Source organism: Haliaeetus albicilla, chromosome Z, assembly GCF_947461875.1.
Source record: "Haliaeetus albicilla chromosome Z, bHalAlb1.1, whole genome shotgun sequence".
In the NCBI taxonomy this organism is placed as follows: domain Eukaryota; kingdom Metazoa; phylum Chordata; class Aves; order Accipitriformes; family Accipitridae; genus Haliaeetus; species Haliaeetus albicilla.
This window is the reverse complement of record NC_091516.1, coordinates 55566576-55583905: the sequence shown is the minus strand read 5'-3', so window position 1 is coordinate 55583905 and position 17330 is coordinate 55566576. Positions and strand designations below refer to the sequence as shown.

General features: G+C 39.7%; 1 protein-coding gene across 1 annotated transcript in view; it reads right to left on the bottom strand.

Moving 5' to 3' along the window:
* DGKQ (diacylglycerol kinase theta) overlaps window positions 1-17330 on the bottom strand; it is a 96820-nt gene that overhangs the window by 51499 nt on the left and 27991 nt on the right. Inside the window, exons 3-5 of the mRNA XM_069777270.1 lie at window positions 6693-6792; window positions 1932-2017; window positions 1072-1197 (exon numbers count right to left, since the gene is read on the bottom strand). Coding sequence (XP_069633371.1) covers window positions 1072-1197; window positions 1932-2017; window positions 6693-6792 — 312 coding nt within the window. The remainder of the gene's footprint in view (window positions 1-1071; window positions 1198-1931; window positions 2018-6692; window positions 6793-17330) is intronic.

The window sequence follows — 17330 nt, the reverse complement described above, 5'->3', positions numbered from 1 at the left end:
AAGCAGGTTATACTGAATAGTTTGAAAATAGCAATATCCTCTTACAAAGCTGTACCCACTTGCAGATTCAGAGATAACACTGTTTGGGTTTTTATTCCAAAACATGGCTGGCTAGTTTCTGCCTTTGTACTTGTGCAAGATCTTCTGCCATTACTGAATACACAGACCTTTGTATATGTGGCCATGCTGCATGTTACATTTGTTAGACTGTTCTCAAAGACAGTCCCTCCCACCTCAGAAATTATGAATCAGATTAAAAATACAAACCCTGCAATATTTAAAAAAAAATTAAATTCTTCAAGTCATACCTGAAATACTGAATAACCCCAGAGTTTCATTTTAAATTATTATTACACAGAGTACCTCATCTTGCAGTAACTGGCAATTAATGATTTATTACATATGCTTTTCAGTTCCCACCCCACCTGGTGCTACTTTGCACTTTCATCATATTTCAATGAGAGCTGGCATTAACTGGATGGACCAATTGTTATCTAAACAGCAGCCTGCATATCAGTATGTGAAAAGCTGTGGCTTTTGTGAGGATTATTGAAAGGTACTGTCAGGTTGCACAGAAATTAAACATGTGTCACGTGAACAGAAAAACATAGAAACCAATACTGACAGCTTTAAAAAAAACCCAACCACACAGGTTAAGAACTATTCCACACTGAAAGAGGAATAAGCACATTAGAATGGTAAGTCTTTGACCTTGCAGATTCACATAATTTGAAAAAAATTCCGATTTCACACAGGAAAAGTAACTGCAGGCTTCTAAGCAGAAATCTATAATGATTTGCCTGTTAAATTTTAATTCCATTGGATTTACATAAAGATTAACTGTGATGTTGTGAATTCCTCATTTTAATGACTAATGGCGGGGATTTAAAAAATCAGATTTTCCATCTAACTAATGTATTTGTATAAATAAGTGTATACATGAAGTGTATTTATAAAGTATATAAAAAGTATATTTATGAAGTGTACAAATAAAGTATATTTATGTAAAGTGTTTAAGTATGTGCAAATATATATACGGTACCCACAAATATATACAACAGCACAACATACCAGGATGCCACACCATTCACATCTCATGCCAGACAGGACCTCAGAAGAGCTACAGGTTTTTTTGCAAACTTCGCAACGAGCACTTGAAGAAAGGTTTCCCTCCCTCCAGTGGTGGTGATAAGTATCCTGAGGGAACACATCAGGACTTAGTGTTACATGAAACAGATACAGAAGCATCTTTCCTAACTTTAAAATCAGCAATTCAAACAGCTCTGAAGAAACAGCAAGACAGACTAGGACACTAAGTATTTCCTAACAATAAATATGAACCTAAACAATCCTACATTTCACTGAAGGAAGTTTATCAAACTATGAAAAAATTTATCACAAAGTGCATTTTCTTCACACTCCACCAAAACCAATATTCTCCAAAAAAAAAATTTAAAAAAATCCTGAAAGGTCAGTATTATGCACATATTTTACAGTGAAAAGCTGGGCTGTCTTGCTTCAGACAGACTCCAGGAAGCCTGAGGAACATGATAATGTTTGCCATGGATGTAATGCAGCCAACAGCTCAACATATAGAAAAAAAAGAGTTCCATGCCAGCTTCTGCAATGCAAATTTTTAGATAAGATGCCTGATTTTTTTTTTTTTTTTAAGTAGGACATTGTATACATTGCACAGACTTTTCAGCACGGCTTCAATAAACATCATGAATATGACAGAATTTAAGTTCCTCTTGCTATCTGAGATACTTTCTGAAGCCACACATTTCCTTTGCCTGCCAATAAGCAACAAAAGTGCTTTGGAAATTGGCCGCATGTGAAAGAAAAGATCAAGACTCCTCCCCCTCCTCTAGCCCATGTTTTCACACCGAAAATGAGGGACCACTTTCTCCTGCAGAGGCATCCACACTTACGTGGTCCTGGTGCCCATCCTGGTGACACTGCCGGCAGTCACTGCAAGCAAACAGGATACAGTCTGTGTGCACATGTAGCTCACAAACTAAAAACATGAAAACAAGAAAACTTCTTTAAGCTGGAAACCCCGGGGTTTTCGCAGCTCTTCCCTCTGTCCCTTTTTCTCTCCATCCCTCCAATACTCCTCCACTACTTTTTTGCACCATACTTTCTTTCCTTCATGCTCTTTTCTGTTCAGTAAAGATAGGCAATAAAAGAAGTTTATCAGCATTGTCCTGTGTGTTGCTCCACTTCCTTCGTGTTAAACTGATACAGAAAGTTTAAGAAAAGGCTGAGCTAATTTTGCTCATATGCACTTGCCTTATTTCCTCCAATATAGCAAGTTAAACTTGTACCAACTTTTTGGCTTATTACACAGCTTTTACTCACAGTTTCACAGGAACCACTGCCTACTCCAATATAATTGGGCCTGAAGTCTAGTATGATTTAATCAAATCCAAAAAAGGCTGAATGTTAGAAGCATTAACAGAAAAAAAGTTCTCCTTCTGCATCCAAATACTACCAAGTCTGGAGTGTAAAGTAATTGTCTTCCTGAAGCTATACTCCAGTTCATTCCCTTCACAAACCCTTTTCCAAACCCTAGTGCAAAGCAAGCGGGCACCTCGCAAGTGGGCTGAAAACAGCAGGAGCTTTTCTGCTGGACAGCCCCTCTCTCCATCCCTGAAGCTGTCAGAAGCACAAAGAAACAAGAGACAAGGTGCGTTTGAGACCCCAGCCCCAGCAAAGGAGGGGGCACTGCTGCCGAAACAGCAGCTAGGCAGTAGCCCTCCAGCAGCCCTGTCTCGCTCACAGTCCCACAGGAGACGTGGCAGAGGTCGGATTAGCTACTGGCCCATGTGGCACGGCAGGGCACGGCACAGCACAGCACGCCTGCACCAGCACCGACTCGCTCGTGTTTGCAAAGTGACACGACGTTCGCTGACGTCAGGACATGCAAAATGACTGGAGGATATCGTTCTCAGGCAGACTGCAACAGCCAGAAAGTGTGTTTTACTCAGGAAATAAATCTTTTTTATTGCCAGATGACGCTCAATGGATTTAATTTTAAACCTGACCAGAACCAATTGGTATGCTAATCTCAAAGAATATTTGCCCAAGCCATGTCTGCATACAGTAAATCACCATTTCATTGTTGGGAAAAGGAAAATAATCATTTTTTCAGCACACTCTTTTAAGTAAGCTTAACATTGTCTTCCAAAATACCTGTTAGATACTGTAGCTCAAAAAAGTTTTAGTGAAGCCTAAAGTTTTAGGCAAGCTTGTTTTGGATAAAGTACTTTCATTATTTAAAAGCTGACTTCAAGTATCAGATGTGAAAGAAAAGAGAATCTACCAAAAAAAAAACCCCAAAAAACCCCAGCTAAAATGCTATGCTGCAAAGGATCAGTCATTAGAAAAAAAACCAAACCAACTAAAATCTCAATATCTAGCTTCATTACTGAAAGAGTTAGGTAAGTTCTCTACAGACCTCATAGACAGAGATGGATAAAAGAGACCCTCCTCTAGCTGCTTTTTAAAGACTTGGGTATACAAGCACTATGGGAAGGCATCCAATTTTTCATTGAGTAAATGAAAGTAAGAGGCAAGCGTCAAATTCTTCAAATATTTTTTTTTCTGTTCTGCTCAAACAAGTTATTGCTCCAAGCACATCACAAAAATCTGAAGACTGTAACCTGAAGGCTGAAAGATGGCAACTGCACGTCAGCCACGTTATCTGAAAGTATCTTGAAAACAGTATTAAATTACATAGAGAATAATACCTTATTTTGAAATCACTCTCTGGACTCCAGAAGAGGTGATCAACGCTAACACTGTATTATTCCAATCCCGCAGAAGACCATGATCTCCTATCACACCAAAGCAAAGCCTCTTTTAACAGGGCTTACTAAGTCAATCACAAGCTTTCACGTACAACTCCCCATACTATGTGTGTTCACCGAGACTTCAAGAACTTTTATACAAGGTGTGACACGGTCTCTCCTCTGCTCACATTTCTCCATATTCACAGATATAATAGGAATATTTTACAGTTTTGCCAATTCAGCTACCAAGAAAGCTAGATGCTTTGAGTCACACCCTCACTAATGGTTAAAATTTACTGTAGACCAAATTACAGCTTTGGAAAATTAACAAAAACATTGGGGTTTTTATCGTTAATTCTGGTAACACAGGCACACACTGCCCTTTGCTATACTTTGTAAGAACACAGAGGGTTTTTTTCCCTTGGTTTAATTCACATCTGCTGCTTCCAACACCAACCCCAATTCGGAATTAACAAGAAAATGTGTGCATGTGAAGGGCAGGAGTGTCACAGGAGTTAAACCCTTAAGATAGATATCCCACTTATAGGAAAGATGAAGTTTTTAGTATGTAAAGATCAAGTCAAATCAGAGGGCCTACAAAAAGAAGTTTCATCTTTATCAGCCCTTCTGTAATCTACACAATTCTTTATCTGAAAAGAGAATGACCGTTTTCTGTTCAAGCTAGTCATGAAAGTGCTGTGAATTCCTTTATAATTACCAAAAAACCAAGTTGGTTTATTTCAGATACATAAACTTGGCAGAATAACCTTTAAAATTTTAACTGCCTCCCTCCCCAGTAAATTGCTGCTCCCAGTTGATGCTTAATAAGAAACTTTTGTAAAGGATCCAACACTAAAAAAAAAAAAAAAAAAGGGTTACTCCCTTTCCTTTTTTTTCTTTCCAGCCCTTCTTGGAAAGAAAAGGGAGCCCAACTCTCACCATCACGAGTCCAGGTTCAACTGTTACCAGTGAATTCTACAGCAAAAATAGCTATCCAAAGCAATTAGTAAGTGTCAGCAGAATCTGGAGTCCAAATATTGTAAGTTTTGCCAATGAAGTGTATGGACTTATGTCACCAGGCATTAATATATATGCATGCTCATTTCTGAGAGCCTACATGCACCTACAGCATTTAGTACTTGTCTGAAAATATTCTATTACCTTTCAAGAAAATTTATTGTATTTTAAGACATGAAGAATCCAAAACAAATTATTTAAATTATTTTAAAAGAACATCTAACAATGTCAATCATTTGCTTAGAAAAGGTACCTTCATCTTAACTCTCTTTCCTATCTTAGTTATGGCAAAGATTCCAGGAAAAGTTCTTTAAATTTCAATATCAGAAGAGAACATCATAACCAACAGTAGACTTGTACTATTAAGCTAAGTCATTAGAAGTAAGCAAAAAAAGGAAGAAAGTTCAGCATCTCCATCTGGATTTAAAAGCTCTACAGCTTCAAAAAGCTGACTTCTAAAACAAATTCTGAAAGTATTTTTGAAGAGTAAAGGAAGAAGCTCGTGCATTTTATGAACCTAACTGCCCTTTTTAAGCTACATTTTGGAAAAGTATGAGAGAAACAAGTTGTAGACTTACTGGTGGTCAGAAAACGGGATAGCAAATAAGTCACAGCACACAAACCAAGAAAACTGTTTAATCCATGTGAGGAATACAATTCAGAACCTTCACTGAACCAGAAAAAAAAACAACGTCCGGGCATTTTTAATACTTAAATACAACATGCAAGTTCACGTGTTTGTTAAGAACACTTAAATGGAAATGTCTGAAAAAATAAATATTCCTTTGCAATGGGTACAACACTAATACAGTATAAGAGAGTAGGAATATGAAAGCAAAATTTAAAAAGCTTTAACTAAAATAGATCACTGAACTAAAGCTATTTTCCAGACTTAAGAGGACACAGCTAGCGAAAATTTTGATTTCAAATTCTCTGATCCAAGAGGAATGTTTCCCCTACACATACACACAGGTGATCATACTGAATAACATATCTTTAGCATAACAGCAATTCTGAAGGCATCTCAAATCCCTACAGAATTGATTCTTCTCTCAGTAGACTCTATCTTTTTTTTTTAAACAGTTCACAGGTAATATTCCTTCAAAATACTAAATTCAATTCAACCTCACAACATCAACTGAACAACTGCTAGACATTCAAGACAGGGGAGACAAGGGAGAATTAAGGAGCTGCCCCACGTCAAAATCAGTCAAGTACTCATGCCAACATGTATTTCAAATAAAAATTCTGGTGTTTGGGTGAATTCTTTAATTACTGTTTTTTTCAGAGAATCCATGTCAGGACACTCAGAGCAGTACTATTTTGACAAATAATATTTTCAAATATCTTTCCATTGAAGGCACGTCATCCCCATCACAAGCAACAGATATCTGAGTCCAGTAACACAGAAAGTTATATTCCATTCTTTTGTAGAAAGGGGGAGGTTTTAGAAACATGAATACCTGCTGATTCCCTGTATCAAAAGGTTCCATTGGAAACAGAAATAAATTACCTCAACAGGACAAGTCTTTCTTTTGCCATAATAGCTTCTCATTCTTTGCACATCTTGGGCATGGATTCATTGCACACCAACACCACAGACTTGCTCAAAGTAAATTGAAGGAAAGATGAAAGGGCATACATGTCTGACAAAGTTTGTGGTTTATTGAAGGTTATCGATTTATTATTCCTTAATTTGAAGTACACATTTCCATGATCAATGAATGGATGATAAACAACCAAAAAATCTCTCAAACACAGTAAGTGCACATGCGTGTGTGTGTATGTGTACACACATACACTCAAGGTATGCAAGGCAGGCGAAGTATACATTACTGGATAACACACAGATGGCTATACAAGCAGAGTTTTTTAAGTTACCTTCACATCGAAAGGCAGGTGACTCTAGTGACTTTCTGCACACAGTGCAAAACTTTCTTTTGTAATGTCCTGGAGGTCCAAAACAGTGTGCAACTGGAACCTGGCAATGAAGAACACGTTAAGACATCATCAGCCTCAACTTTCAAAGTGCCAGTTACAATTCACAGAAACTGCTTTATCATGCCAGACAGGATAGTACATACAACATAAACTTAACTAAGCCTGAGAACAAATATACAGGCAAATCAACCTTTTTAATAAAACTTCATATTTAAAAATAAATTTTAGATACTTATTTTAAATAATTATTTTTTTAAAAATCTTTTTTAAAATTCTTGGGTTTTAATATGTAATATATATATTTTAAAGTGCTGGTTAGCTTCTTGGTGATCCACAGTGCCATGAATCCAAGAGTTTCCTTTGGGTTCAGTGCTGTGCGACTTACCTGGAATCACAGTTCCTCTCCTAAGTATTCTTAATTGAATCAAAGACAATTAAAGAGTAATAGTTGCACACGTACACAAAATACCCTAAAGACACACTCAAGACATTTTTTAAAAGCTCGGTCCAGTACCCTCCACAGGCCTTTCAGCTCTTCCCTGAATATAGCCCAGCCAACTGGCTTATCAGGACAAAGGCATTGGTCTCTCCCTGCCCCCACAAAGCCTCAAAGCCAGGAAGGTAGAGATCCAGCTCTTGAAGTACATCCATGCTGAGGTTCCTGTTGACTGTAGGTGGAAGACGATACATTTCAGCTCTTGCCAAGAGCTGTACCAACAGTTTTAGCAAATGTATTTCTAGTATACTATTCACTTATCTTAAAAAGGGAGTTTTTTTCTTGTTTAGTGAATAAAAATGAAGACTGGAATTGATGGTACCAAAAGAACAGAAGAAAAGATGAAAAATGAAGAATAAGAAACATACTTGAGCTTTATACTTGCTCTAGAGACCACTCTTCCTACAAGTCACACACCTTTGTTAAACTGACATTCACATTAGAAGGAAGAAGCATAATTGCATCTTTAAAATTCTAGAATCCAAATGACTTCCATAAAAGTTTACTGTGACTTAGGTATTTAGTACTATGCATCTCACATGCCATTCCTGATATGACAAATATATCAGATTTCTCTTCTGGTTCTTGCATCACACACACAAAATATTTCTAGTAAAGGCTGACAAATGATTATTTAGGTATGAAATGAAATTAATCATTCACAGTAAAAAATTGGAAATAATGACTTAAGATTCATGTAGTCATAGATAGCTTCTTTCCCCCCCAGATGTACTAGTAAACAATCTTCCAATGTTATTGAGCAGGATTTGAATTTTTCTCTTTATATATTAGGGTTTTCCTGGGAACCACTACCAGCAAATTCACACATACTGGGAACACAGAATTTGATGACACACAGAAAGTTGCTTCCAGTTATAAAGGTCTAACTGCCACCAGTGTTTCTGCCTCTGAAAGCATGGGGACAGTTACACTAAACAATCCCGTACTTCAAGCATGTGCAATAAAATAAGTGAGATAAAGTTTTGCCAGATGTAACACAAGGAGAAAGGAACATTGCTGGAATTTTAATCCAGAAAAATCACTAACCCCCAAACTGCAAAGCATGTGGTTCCTTCAGTCCTCCTCAGAATTAATCTCCAGGATTAATGGATGAGGATGAAGAGAGGTATGAAATATGCCTGTGTTATCAGACGTGAACAAGACCATGCACAGGATCTGACCAGTCAAGCAGAGTCACCAGCTCACTGCCCCAACAGACCATGTTTTCTGGAGGAATCCTTGGTCCCTGACTGACCAGGAAAATGCCTGTCCAGATCCCAGGCTCCCTACCATGCTGCACTGCGAGCTGGCCTACCAAAAGGATTTCATATCAGTCTCTCCAACATGATATATTACAAAACATCCTTGCCTCCAAAAGCTTCAAATTTTTACTTTACATAAGAATTCAGGATTTAAAAATACAGACAAACCATGCTTGGGGGTCCATCTCCTACTCCCATCAACCCGAACAGAAATTTCATTCTCTGCAGCCCTCCAGCTCTGACTGACACAAAGTTCATGGTTGGCTTGCATTATTATTTATTTTTCTTAAATCAGAATACTCCAGTCATATAACACATGCTTATAAAAAGAATATATATCCTTAGGGTGAAAAAAAAAAATCCTGGAGAGCCTGGAAAACTTTAATCAAACTATCTCAGATTAAGTTCAAGGCTCATAATCCCCACCCACTTTTCTTGCACTTTCATGCTACTTCTTCAGGGGAAAGAAAAAACCAAACCTCCCTGTACAGTAATGTACAATGTAGAATGGCTCAGCTATGCTGGAGGTAAAGTGCCAGAGCTGTTTTCTCACTCTAGCTGCTCCAAAAATAAAAGCCCAATCCCAACTTGGTGGGAGAAGGCCACTTGCCCAAAATTCATCCTACACAATGAGTTCAGGTGCAGAAAGAGATAATGAGAATGGCTACATGAGCACAATCCCAGCCAGACACAGCAATTGTGAGGGGTACTGAAAAGCCCTGGTGGGATTTTGTCATGAAAGCTTTTCTGCACATCTCAACCTGTCTTCAGGTTTCAAGTGTCACCTTGAAGTCATCTGCCTGCCCTACTCTCACCGCAGACCCAGGCACAGCGGAGCTGGCCGTCCCCAAGGCAGCAGTATTCCCTTTGAGATCAGATACAGAGGAGACCTTCTTAGCTCTGGAGTGGTGAATAGCCTGCTTTGGACACCCAACATGAATTTCCCTGTTTGAAACACAGAGAACTTTTCTTTCCCCTAGCCATGAGTCTGGCTATTTTATCTTACACCTGGCATAGAAATGCATGCTTTTCATTATTGTCACAGAAATGTACTGCTGAAGAAAAAGGACATTCTGTAGATCAAAGTAGAGTTTTGTGAAAAACAGTGTTTATTTTGGGAAAGACTGTGAGAAAGGACTTTGACAGGTATTCAGGGTCTGACTGTACTTATCTAGAAGACTTAAGGGAAGGAGACGAAGTCTAAATTCTGCAGTTGTTCAGATGCTGGTGACAATCCTCTGAAGTCTCAAGTCACTGCCAAAAAGAAGGGAACAACTTGCTGATTGAAATGTTGGGTGGAGAAAAAGAAAAAGGAGAGGGGAGGATGACAACAAATCTGTTCCTTCAACTTCTTCCTTTCTGAAACAAGCCAAAGAAACTTTATTATGAGTGATCTTTTGGAAGTGACAGGTATACGACCACTGCAGAGCCTGGTGGGAAATGGGATGGGCAAAAGACGGAAAGATAAAAAATAGCAAGTACAACATAATGAACTCAATCACATCATGCAGCTCCCTACATTTCTTTTGTTGCTGAACAAGTTCCAAACACGCAATACATAAAAAAAAAAAAAATATCAAAACTCAGACTGGGAAGGCCAGTGAGGCAGCATGTCAGAATATGAAATGGTACATATTATTCTTTAAATTATATCCACCTGTAGAAGCACAGCAAAGTACAGACATATAAGGTGGCCGACAGAGAGAAAGTTAATAATTTATGAGAGTTTAAAACCACTTTTCCAATACTACTACTTAAATTACTTTATGCAAACCACTAAAATCAATTTCCGCAGAAAAAAACCAGAAAATTTCTGCTGGTAATACCATTAAATGACATCTAAGTGCCCTTATAGTATTGATCAGAAGCCCATCGACAGAAAGTATAGCGGTAACACTCCAGCATAAGCTGCAGAATGACTTTGCACTCATGGACAAGATACTCCTAGCTCCTATTTTGTCTCCTGCCATCTGTTAAGAAATCCAAAGCATTACAGAATGTAACATATTCCTGTAAAAGTTGAACTCGGCCTGTAATAAAATTTGATCCTATAGAAACCAAAAAATTCAATTCTAACCCCTTCAGTGCAATCTGTGCAAGTGCACAGCAGTTCTCCACCATACGGAAAGAACAGCAACAAACTGCTCTTAACATCCAAACTTTGGAAGAAAAAGAAAGGATAGAACAGTTTTCTTTTGGTAGTGCCTTTTAAAATTGTTCCTTACCCTGAAATGCCACAGGTTATCATCAAGCATGTGGCCAACACCAGATCATTAATTTAAGTGCTCTTCCACTGAGGTGGAATCATTACGTACAGAGCAGCCCAGCAACCAACAAACCCTCTGTTTCGCGGATAGAGTCAGGTCAGGTCAAGCCTTACTGGTCTGCAACCTTCAGGATACCTCAGTGGGAAAAAACACAGCTCCAGAAAGGTCTATTCTTCACCCAGCTGCAGCTGCTTTTCTACCAACTCAAGCAGAAGAAAGTTTTTAGCCTGAATCCTGAGCCAAAGACTTCCAGGCTCAAAGGGGAATGAGAGAAATACAGATATACCAAATGCCGGAGTGACAGCTGCTGTCTTCGGCAGTCTTAAAAAAGAACAACCTACTAAAAACTTTTCCTAGACCTGTGTTTAAATACTCTTTTTCCACACCCATCTCCTTCCTCATCACATCAGAAAGACTCACACTTGGCAGGACTAAATCACACTGGAGAGACTGAGAAAGCAGGGCTGCAGGACCTACAGTAGTGCGGGGCTAATCAGCTTCCAAGTAGGAAAGGGTAACAGAAACAAGGATACAAACACTCTCACAATAGCCTCCAAAGGTTGAGCAAAAGGAATTTAACTTAATATCACTAGTTTTCAGTTCAAAAACACTGTGGCATTTCAAGCCTAAGCACAACCAGCTTGGAAGCAACCATCTTCATGAAATGCCCACAAGGCTAGTCACATGGGGTCTTTCATAAAGACTGCTCTCAACATAAGGCCAAAAAAAAATTGCTCATACAAATTAAAATGGTGTTCCTGAAACAAGAACATCTTCTGTGGATTCTGATGTTTCCAGTTGGCTGGATGCCATGTGCCCACCAAAGCCGCTCTATCACTCCCCTCCTCAGCTGGACAGGGGAGAGAAAATATAACAAAAAGCTTGTGGGTCGAGATAAGGGCAGGGAGTTGTCACTCGCCAATTACCATCACAGGCAAAACAAACTCAGCTTGGGGAAAAGTAATTTAATTTATTACCAATCAAATCAGAGTAGGATAATGAGAAATAAAGCCAAATCTTAAAACACCTTGCCCTCACCCCTCCCTTCATCCTGGGCTCAGCTTCAATCATAATTTTCTCTGCATACTCCCTTCCAGCAGCAGCACAAAGGGATGGGGAATCGGGGTTGGGGTCAGTTCATCACACGTCGTCTCTGCCGCTCCTTCGTCCTCAGGGGCAGGACTCCTCACACTCTTCCTTCCCCTGCTCCTGTGTGCAGTCCCTCCCATGGGAGACAGCTCTCCACAAAATTCTCCAATGTGGGTCCTTCCCATGGGCTACAGTTCTTCATTAACTGCTCCAGAGTGGGTGCTTCCCATGGGCTGCAGTCCTTCAGGCACAGATTGCTCCAGCGTGGGTCCCCTGTGGGGTCACAAGTCCTTCCAGAAAACCTGTTCCAGCCCGGGCTCCTCTCTCCACAGGTCCTGCCAGGAGCCTGCTCCAGCGTGGGCTTTCCATGGGGTCACAGCCTCCTTTGGGCATCCCCCTGCTCCAGTGTGGGGTCCTCCACAGGCTGCAGGTGGAGATCTGCTCCACCATGGACCTCCCTGGGCTGCCATGGTCTTCCCCACAGGCTGCAGGGGAATCTCTGCTCCAGCACCTGGAGCACCTCCTCCCCCTCCTTCTGCACTGACCTGGGGGTCTGCAGGGCTGTTTCTCACATATTCTCAATCCTCTCTTCGGCTGCAGTTTCTGTTCCGTGCAATTTTTTTTCCCCTTCTGAAATCTGTTCTCCCAGAGGCACTACTACCGTCACTGATGGGCTTGGCCTTGGCCAGTGGCGGGTCTGACGTGGAGCCGGTTGGCATTGGTTCTGTCAGACATGGGGGAAGCTTCCAGCAGCTTCTCACAGAAGCCACCCCTATAGCCCCCCCGGGCTACCAAAACCTTGCCACACATTTTCCATACACCAGTGCAAAAGTATTTCCTTATGTAATGCTCCTAAGGTTCACTCTGACACCAAAAACCTTTGCTCTAGAGAGGTAGATATGGTGATCATATCTGAGTAGACCCTGTAATTATTCTGTCCAGGTTAATCAAGTATCTAAACCACACCCTCTCTCCTCTCTGAGAGAAGCTAAGAACTTTGTGAGTCAACTTTTCCCAGTATTGACATCTTTTTGATTACTTACTTATTACTCAGTAATCATAAAGAGCCTCTTTATTTGCTTGAAACCTCTGCTTTAACAGCACGAGGTTTCTGCAACTTAAACACACTGCATGCACTTGAATACACTCTATTTCTACATTTCCTTTTAGGGACAGTGCCTGTCAATTACTTGTCAGTTGTGTCCAAATTGACATTCTTCCTCTGAGCACTTGATGTATCAGTTCACCTTAAAAAGCAACTTTAAGTAGACATTCCATGTGGAAGTTCCAAAATCAGGTAAGAAACAAAAATGAAATGGTGTCTCAACATATCATAGGACAAGAGAGATGAGAAAATCAAATACTTAGTTATCAAAATTTTAATTGGGGCTAATGAAGGGGAATAATGCACACATCCATATGCAATCTCACTATATCCAGGATTTTTTTTTCTCCATCCTACAGATCTCTGTGACAGGACATTAGGCCTTATCTATAAGCGCTCAAAGACCCTTTGTGAAGGGAACTATACAGTGAATTCCATACCACTTCAAATCAGAAATAAATGATACTTCTACCAGAAAATGAGACTTGTGTAAGAGCTTTCTACCACATTTAAGAATTGCTTGGACTAGCATTTTTTGTACTGGAAAGAGAAAACGATATGCAAAAGGCAGGCACTCCTTGCTTTTATTTCTACAGAGGAAATCAATGTCCATCTCTTTTTATTGAGATAAAGATTAAGAATTAAAAGAAACACACAGAGTGACATCCCGTACCACTTCTGAACCTCAAGAATCACTGATAAAGCTACGGGGCTCGTCTGAGAGTTCACAGGCTGCCAGGCAGCTTGCATCAGGTTTCAACAGAGCCTAATAAGATCTCTTGAGTTTATGAACTAGGGGGTGCTAACCCTGAGGTTAAAGGAACTATCATTTTGGGGAGGAAAAGGAGGAAACCGTGGTGCGGTGCTAAGATTACCAGCAAGCAGTTTTACACCTCATTTGCCTTCTAAATGATGCCATGTGGCTGCTAAACTCCAAGCAACTGCCTTGCTTAAACAGCACAGGTATAGGTCAAGTCTTTAAGAACTACAGACAGACCTTCTTGGTGAAGGTGGTCAGGGCTATCCAGCAAGCACCCAGGTAAAACCATAGAATCAGAGAATGGTTTGGATTGGAAGGGACCTATAAAGGTCATCTAGTCCAACCCTCCCCCACAACAACCAGGGACATCTTCAACTAGATCAGGTTGCTCAGAGACCCGTCCAACTTGACCTTGAATGTTTCCAGGGATGGGGCATCTGCCACCTCCCTGGGCAACCTCTTCCAGTGTTTCACCACCCTCATCATAAAAAAATGCTTCCTTATATCTAGTCTACATTTACCCTCTTTTAGTTTAAAGCCACTATGCCTTGTCCTATCACAACAGGCCCTGCTAAAAAGATCAGCTTGGGGTCCAACTGTTGTTGGGACACCCTGTGAAAAAACCCTCACACCAGCAAAGCCTCTTTATCGCAGACGAATAAAAGGGGAAGAAGAGAGAGAAGAAAGAACCTTCCCAAACTTGTTTTTATAATATAGAATGTAAAAGAGGAAAAATATTAAGCATATATTTGCGAAGTCAAGTTCACGTTACAGATCTAACTCCACCAACACCACTGCCAAAAAGATACAAGAGGGGCAGGATAAAAAGTCCCTTGATTGATGCATGCCAAAAATACAGTAATATGAAGATGAGATGTAACAATAACATTCCAACCAGCTTATTCACAAACATTGCATTTCAGCCTGTCTTCTATGACAGTCTGCTGGGAGAAGCAGTAAAATCTCAGCAAGCATTCACTGAAGCATTTTTTAACCCATGTTGATAGAAAACCTCCAACACCTGCAACTACCACCAAGGAATGATTTTCCAAAATTGGATTCCGATTTTTTTTTTCCTCCTATACTCTCCAGAACTCCCACCCAATCCAACCCTATGAAATTCTTCTTCCCAGCTTGTCAAGCTCTTTCCCATTTATTAAAAGGTCTATGAGCCATGTGCAGCAACATTACTTAAAAGCTAATTCTCTGAGGCAGTCACACAAAAATCCATTAGACATTTGACAGCTGAAGGAGACTCGGGGTTTTATTATTCCAAGGCAAGTGAAGCAGTAACCAAACCTTGACAGTCTTTGTCTTGCACTTTGTAGGACCTTCCCATTGCTTCTTGGGCAGGGAACAGAGGTAAGGAGAGAAAGTAAACAAAAAAGAGGTTGTGTCCCAGTACAGAAGTCCTTCAGCTGCAGAAAAAATGAGATCCTGCTGTTGTGTATACGTGTGAAGTGTCCAATACAGAATAGATTATCATAAGGGGAGTTAGAGGGATTTACCCTAATGCAAGTATCTTTTTTTCCTCTCTTTCATCTCACAAGGAACTGACCCAAATAACCACCTCCACACAGCTGAATCCAGCAGCCAGAGGGAGAGACTCAGGTCAGGAGGCAACACCTGCTTGCCCATGCAGACACTTCTGTGAGTACCACAACCTTCCCATTCACTATCACAACTTGTAAACTCCAGCAGCTACCCATGTTCTGAACTACAAAGCCAAGCTTTACTTTTTGCACAGAAAGCTTCAGGAGAAGCTAATGACCTAAACCAGCATTCTTCCATTCTAGACAACCTGGCTTTAAGAACCAAAGCACACAAGAAAGTTTCATGAGCAGCCTATCAACCCTTCTTCCAGTGGAAATGTTTAGAAACCATTATAACAATGCACCAACACAACGAGGAAAAACAAGCATAGCAAATGCCTAACATCACTAAAACCACTTTTCCATTTAGTTTTCAAAGAACAATTATACAGAAAACACACATGTACTTCTATGGCAAAGCTAAGGGGTAAAAAGCTTGTAATACAACTCCAATTCCAACCTAACAAGGGAAAATAAAACTTCACATTTCACACCCAATCAAAGAGATTTTGTTTTCACTGTTATTTTGTGGGTTTTTGTTTGGTATTTTGGGGGTGGTCTTTTGGGGTGGGTTTTTTTGGTTTTGTTGTTGGGGTTATTTTGGTTTGTGGGTGTTTTTTGGGTTGGGGGGGTATTTTTCTTTTTTTTTTTTTTTTTTTTTTAACATATCTCTGAGTAGGCAAATACTTACAGGAATGTAGGGGAGAGAGGGTTTGAATTTGGAAAAGTTGCTGAGACCTTACCAGTGAAACAAATGTTATCATCTGCAAACCATAAAAACACAAACTTGTCCAGAAGACTGATCCATGAAGTCTTGTTTTTAACATCATGACCTGGATCCAGTCTGGAATACTAAATGCAGGTGATAATGATTAACAATAGTGCAAAAAAATTCTTAGGGCAGCCTTAACAGTGAACTCATCAAGAATGATCTGAGGCTGGATGCGGTCATGGCATGCTTGTGACTCTGTGGGCCTTTACTTGACCCTGGGAAGGAAACCCTACTCTCAGGAATAAGTTTCCATGAAACATCTGCTGAAAAATTATTCTCTGACAGTTTGACTTAGTATCAGATGACACACACTCTGATGAGCTTTAACAATTGGCATCTTCTCTAGAGGAAATCCAGGAGATTAAAAAAAAAAAATATTCATTTCTGTAATACACTGAATATTGACATACTAGAAGGAACTATCACAAAATAAATCCCACCAGTGTTCCCTCCTACATTGGACCTTTTCATAAATAAATAATAAATAATCTGAAAGGAAAGCAGGGAGATTAAGAAAATAAATTTTCCACACATTCTATAAATGATTACAATTTGATTCTTGCTCTGTTATTTTTTTTAAGCAAATGCCAAGTTCAATATTTACTTCAACAGAGCCTGCACGCAAAATGTCATCTCTTATATGGCAGACTTTACTTGCACAGCAGACCAGGATTACTGCAACTTGGATGACTACGTCAAGGAGGACAAGACTGTCCAGAAAGAATAGCACAACCCAGAATTTTCAAAACATAATCATTATAGCTCAACACAGGTAACTCAGAAGACTGTGGCTAAATACAGCAACACTGAACCGCAAACAGCTTTCGGGGCTGACAACAACACTCAGACAAAACAAGTTCTACCGCACAACAAGGATAGTTGGATTTTATGTGAAAACAAAAACCAATTAGGTAAAATTCATGTGTTGGGGCAGATAGAGAATGGGGACTGGCAAAAGAACAAAAAAACGACACTTACATCCATGACTTGCTGCAAGTGGAAATATTAATAAGTTTAAATGCAGGATTTTTACCATGCAAAAGAAAAGGAACAAATACTATTTTGAACAATGAATTAAACTTAGAGCAAACTCACAAAAGAAGCAGTCACAAATGTTTAGAACTCTGTCAGTCTGAATTAAATGAATGTTTCCCAGTTGGATTTGTACCCCAAAGGCCCTTGCAAAGATACCTGTATTATCTGACTCATCATTCCTTTTCCCATGCTACAATGAC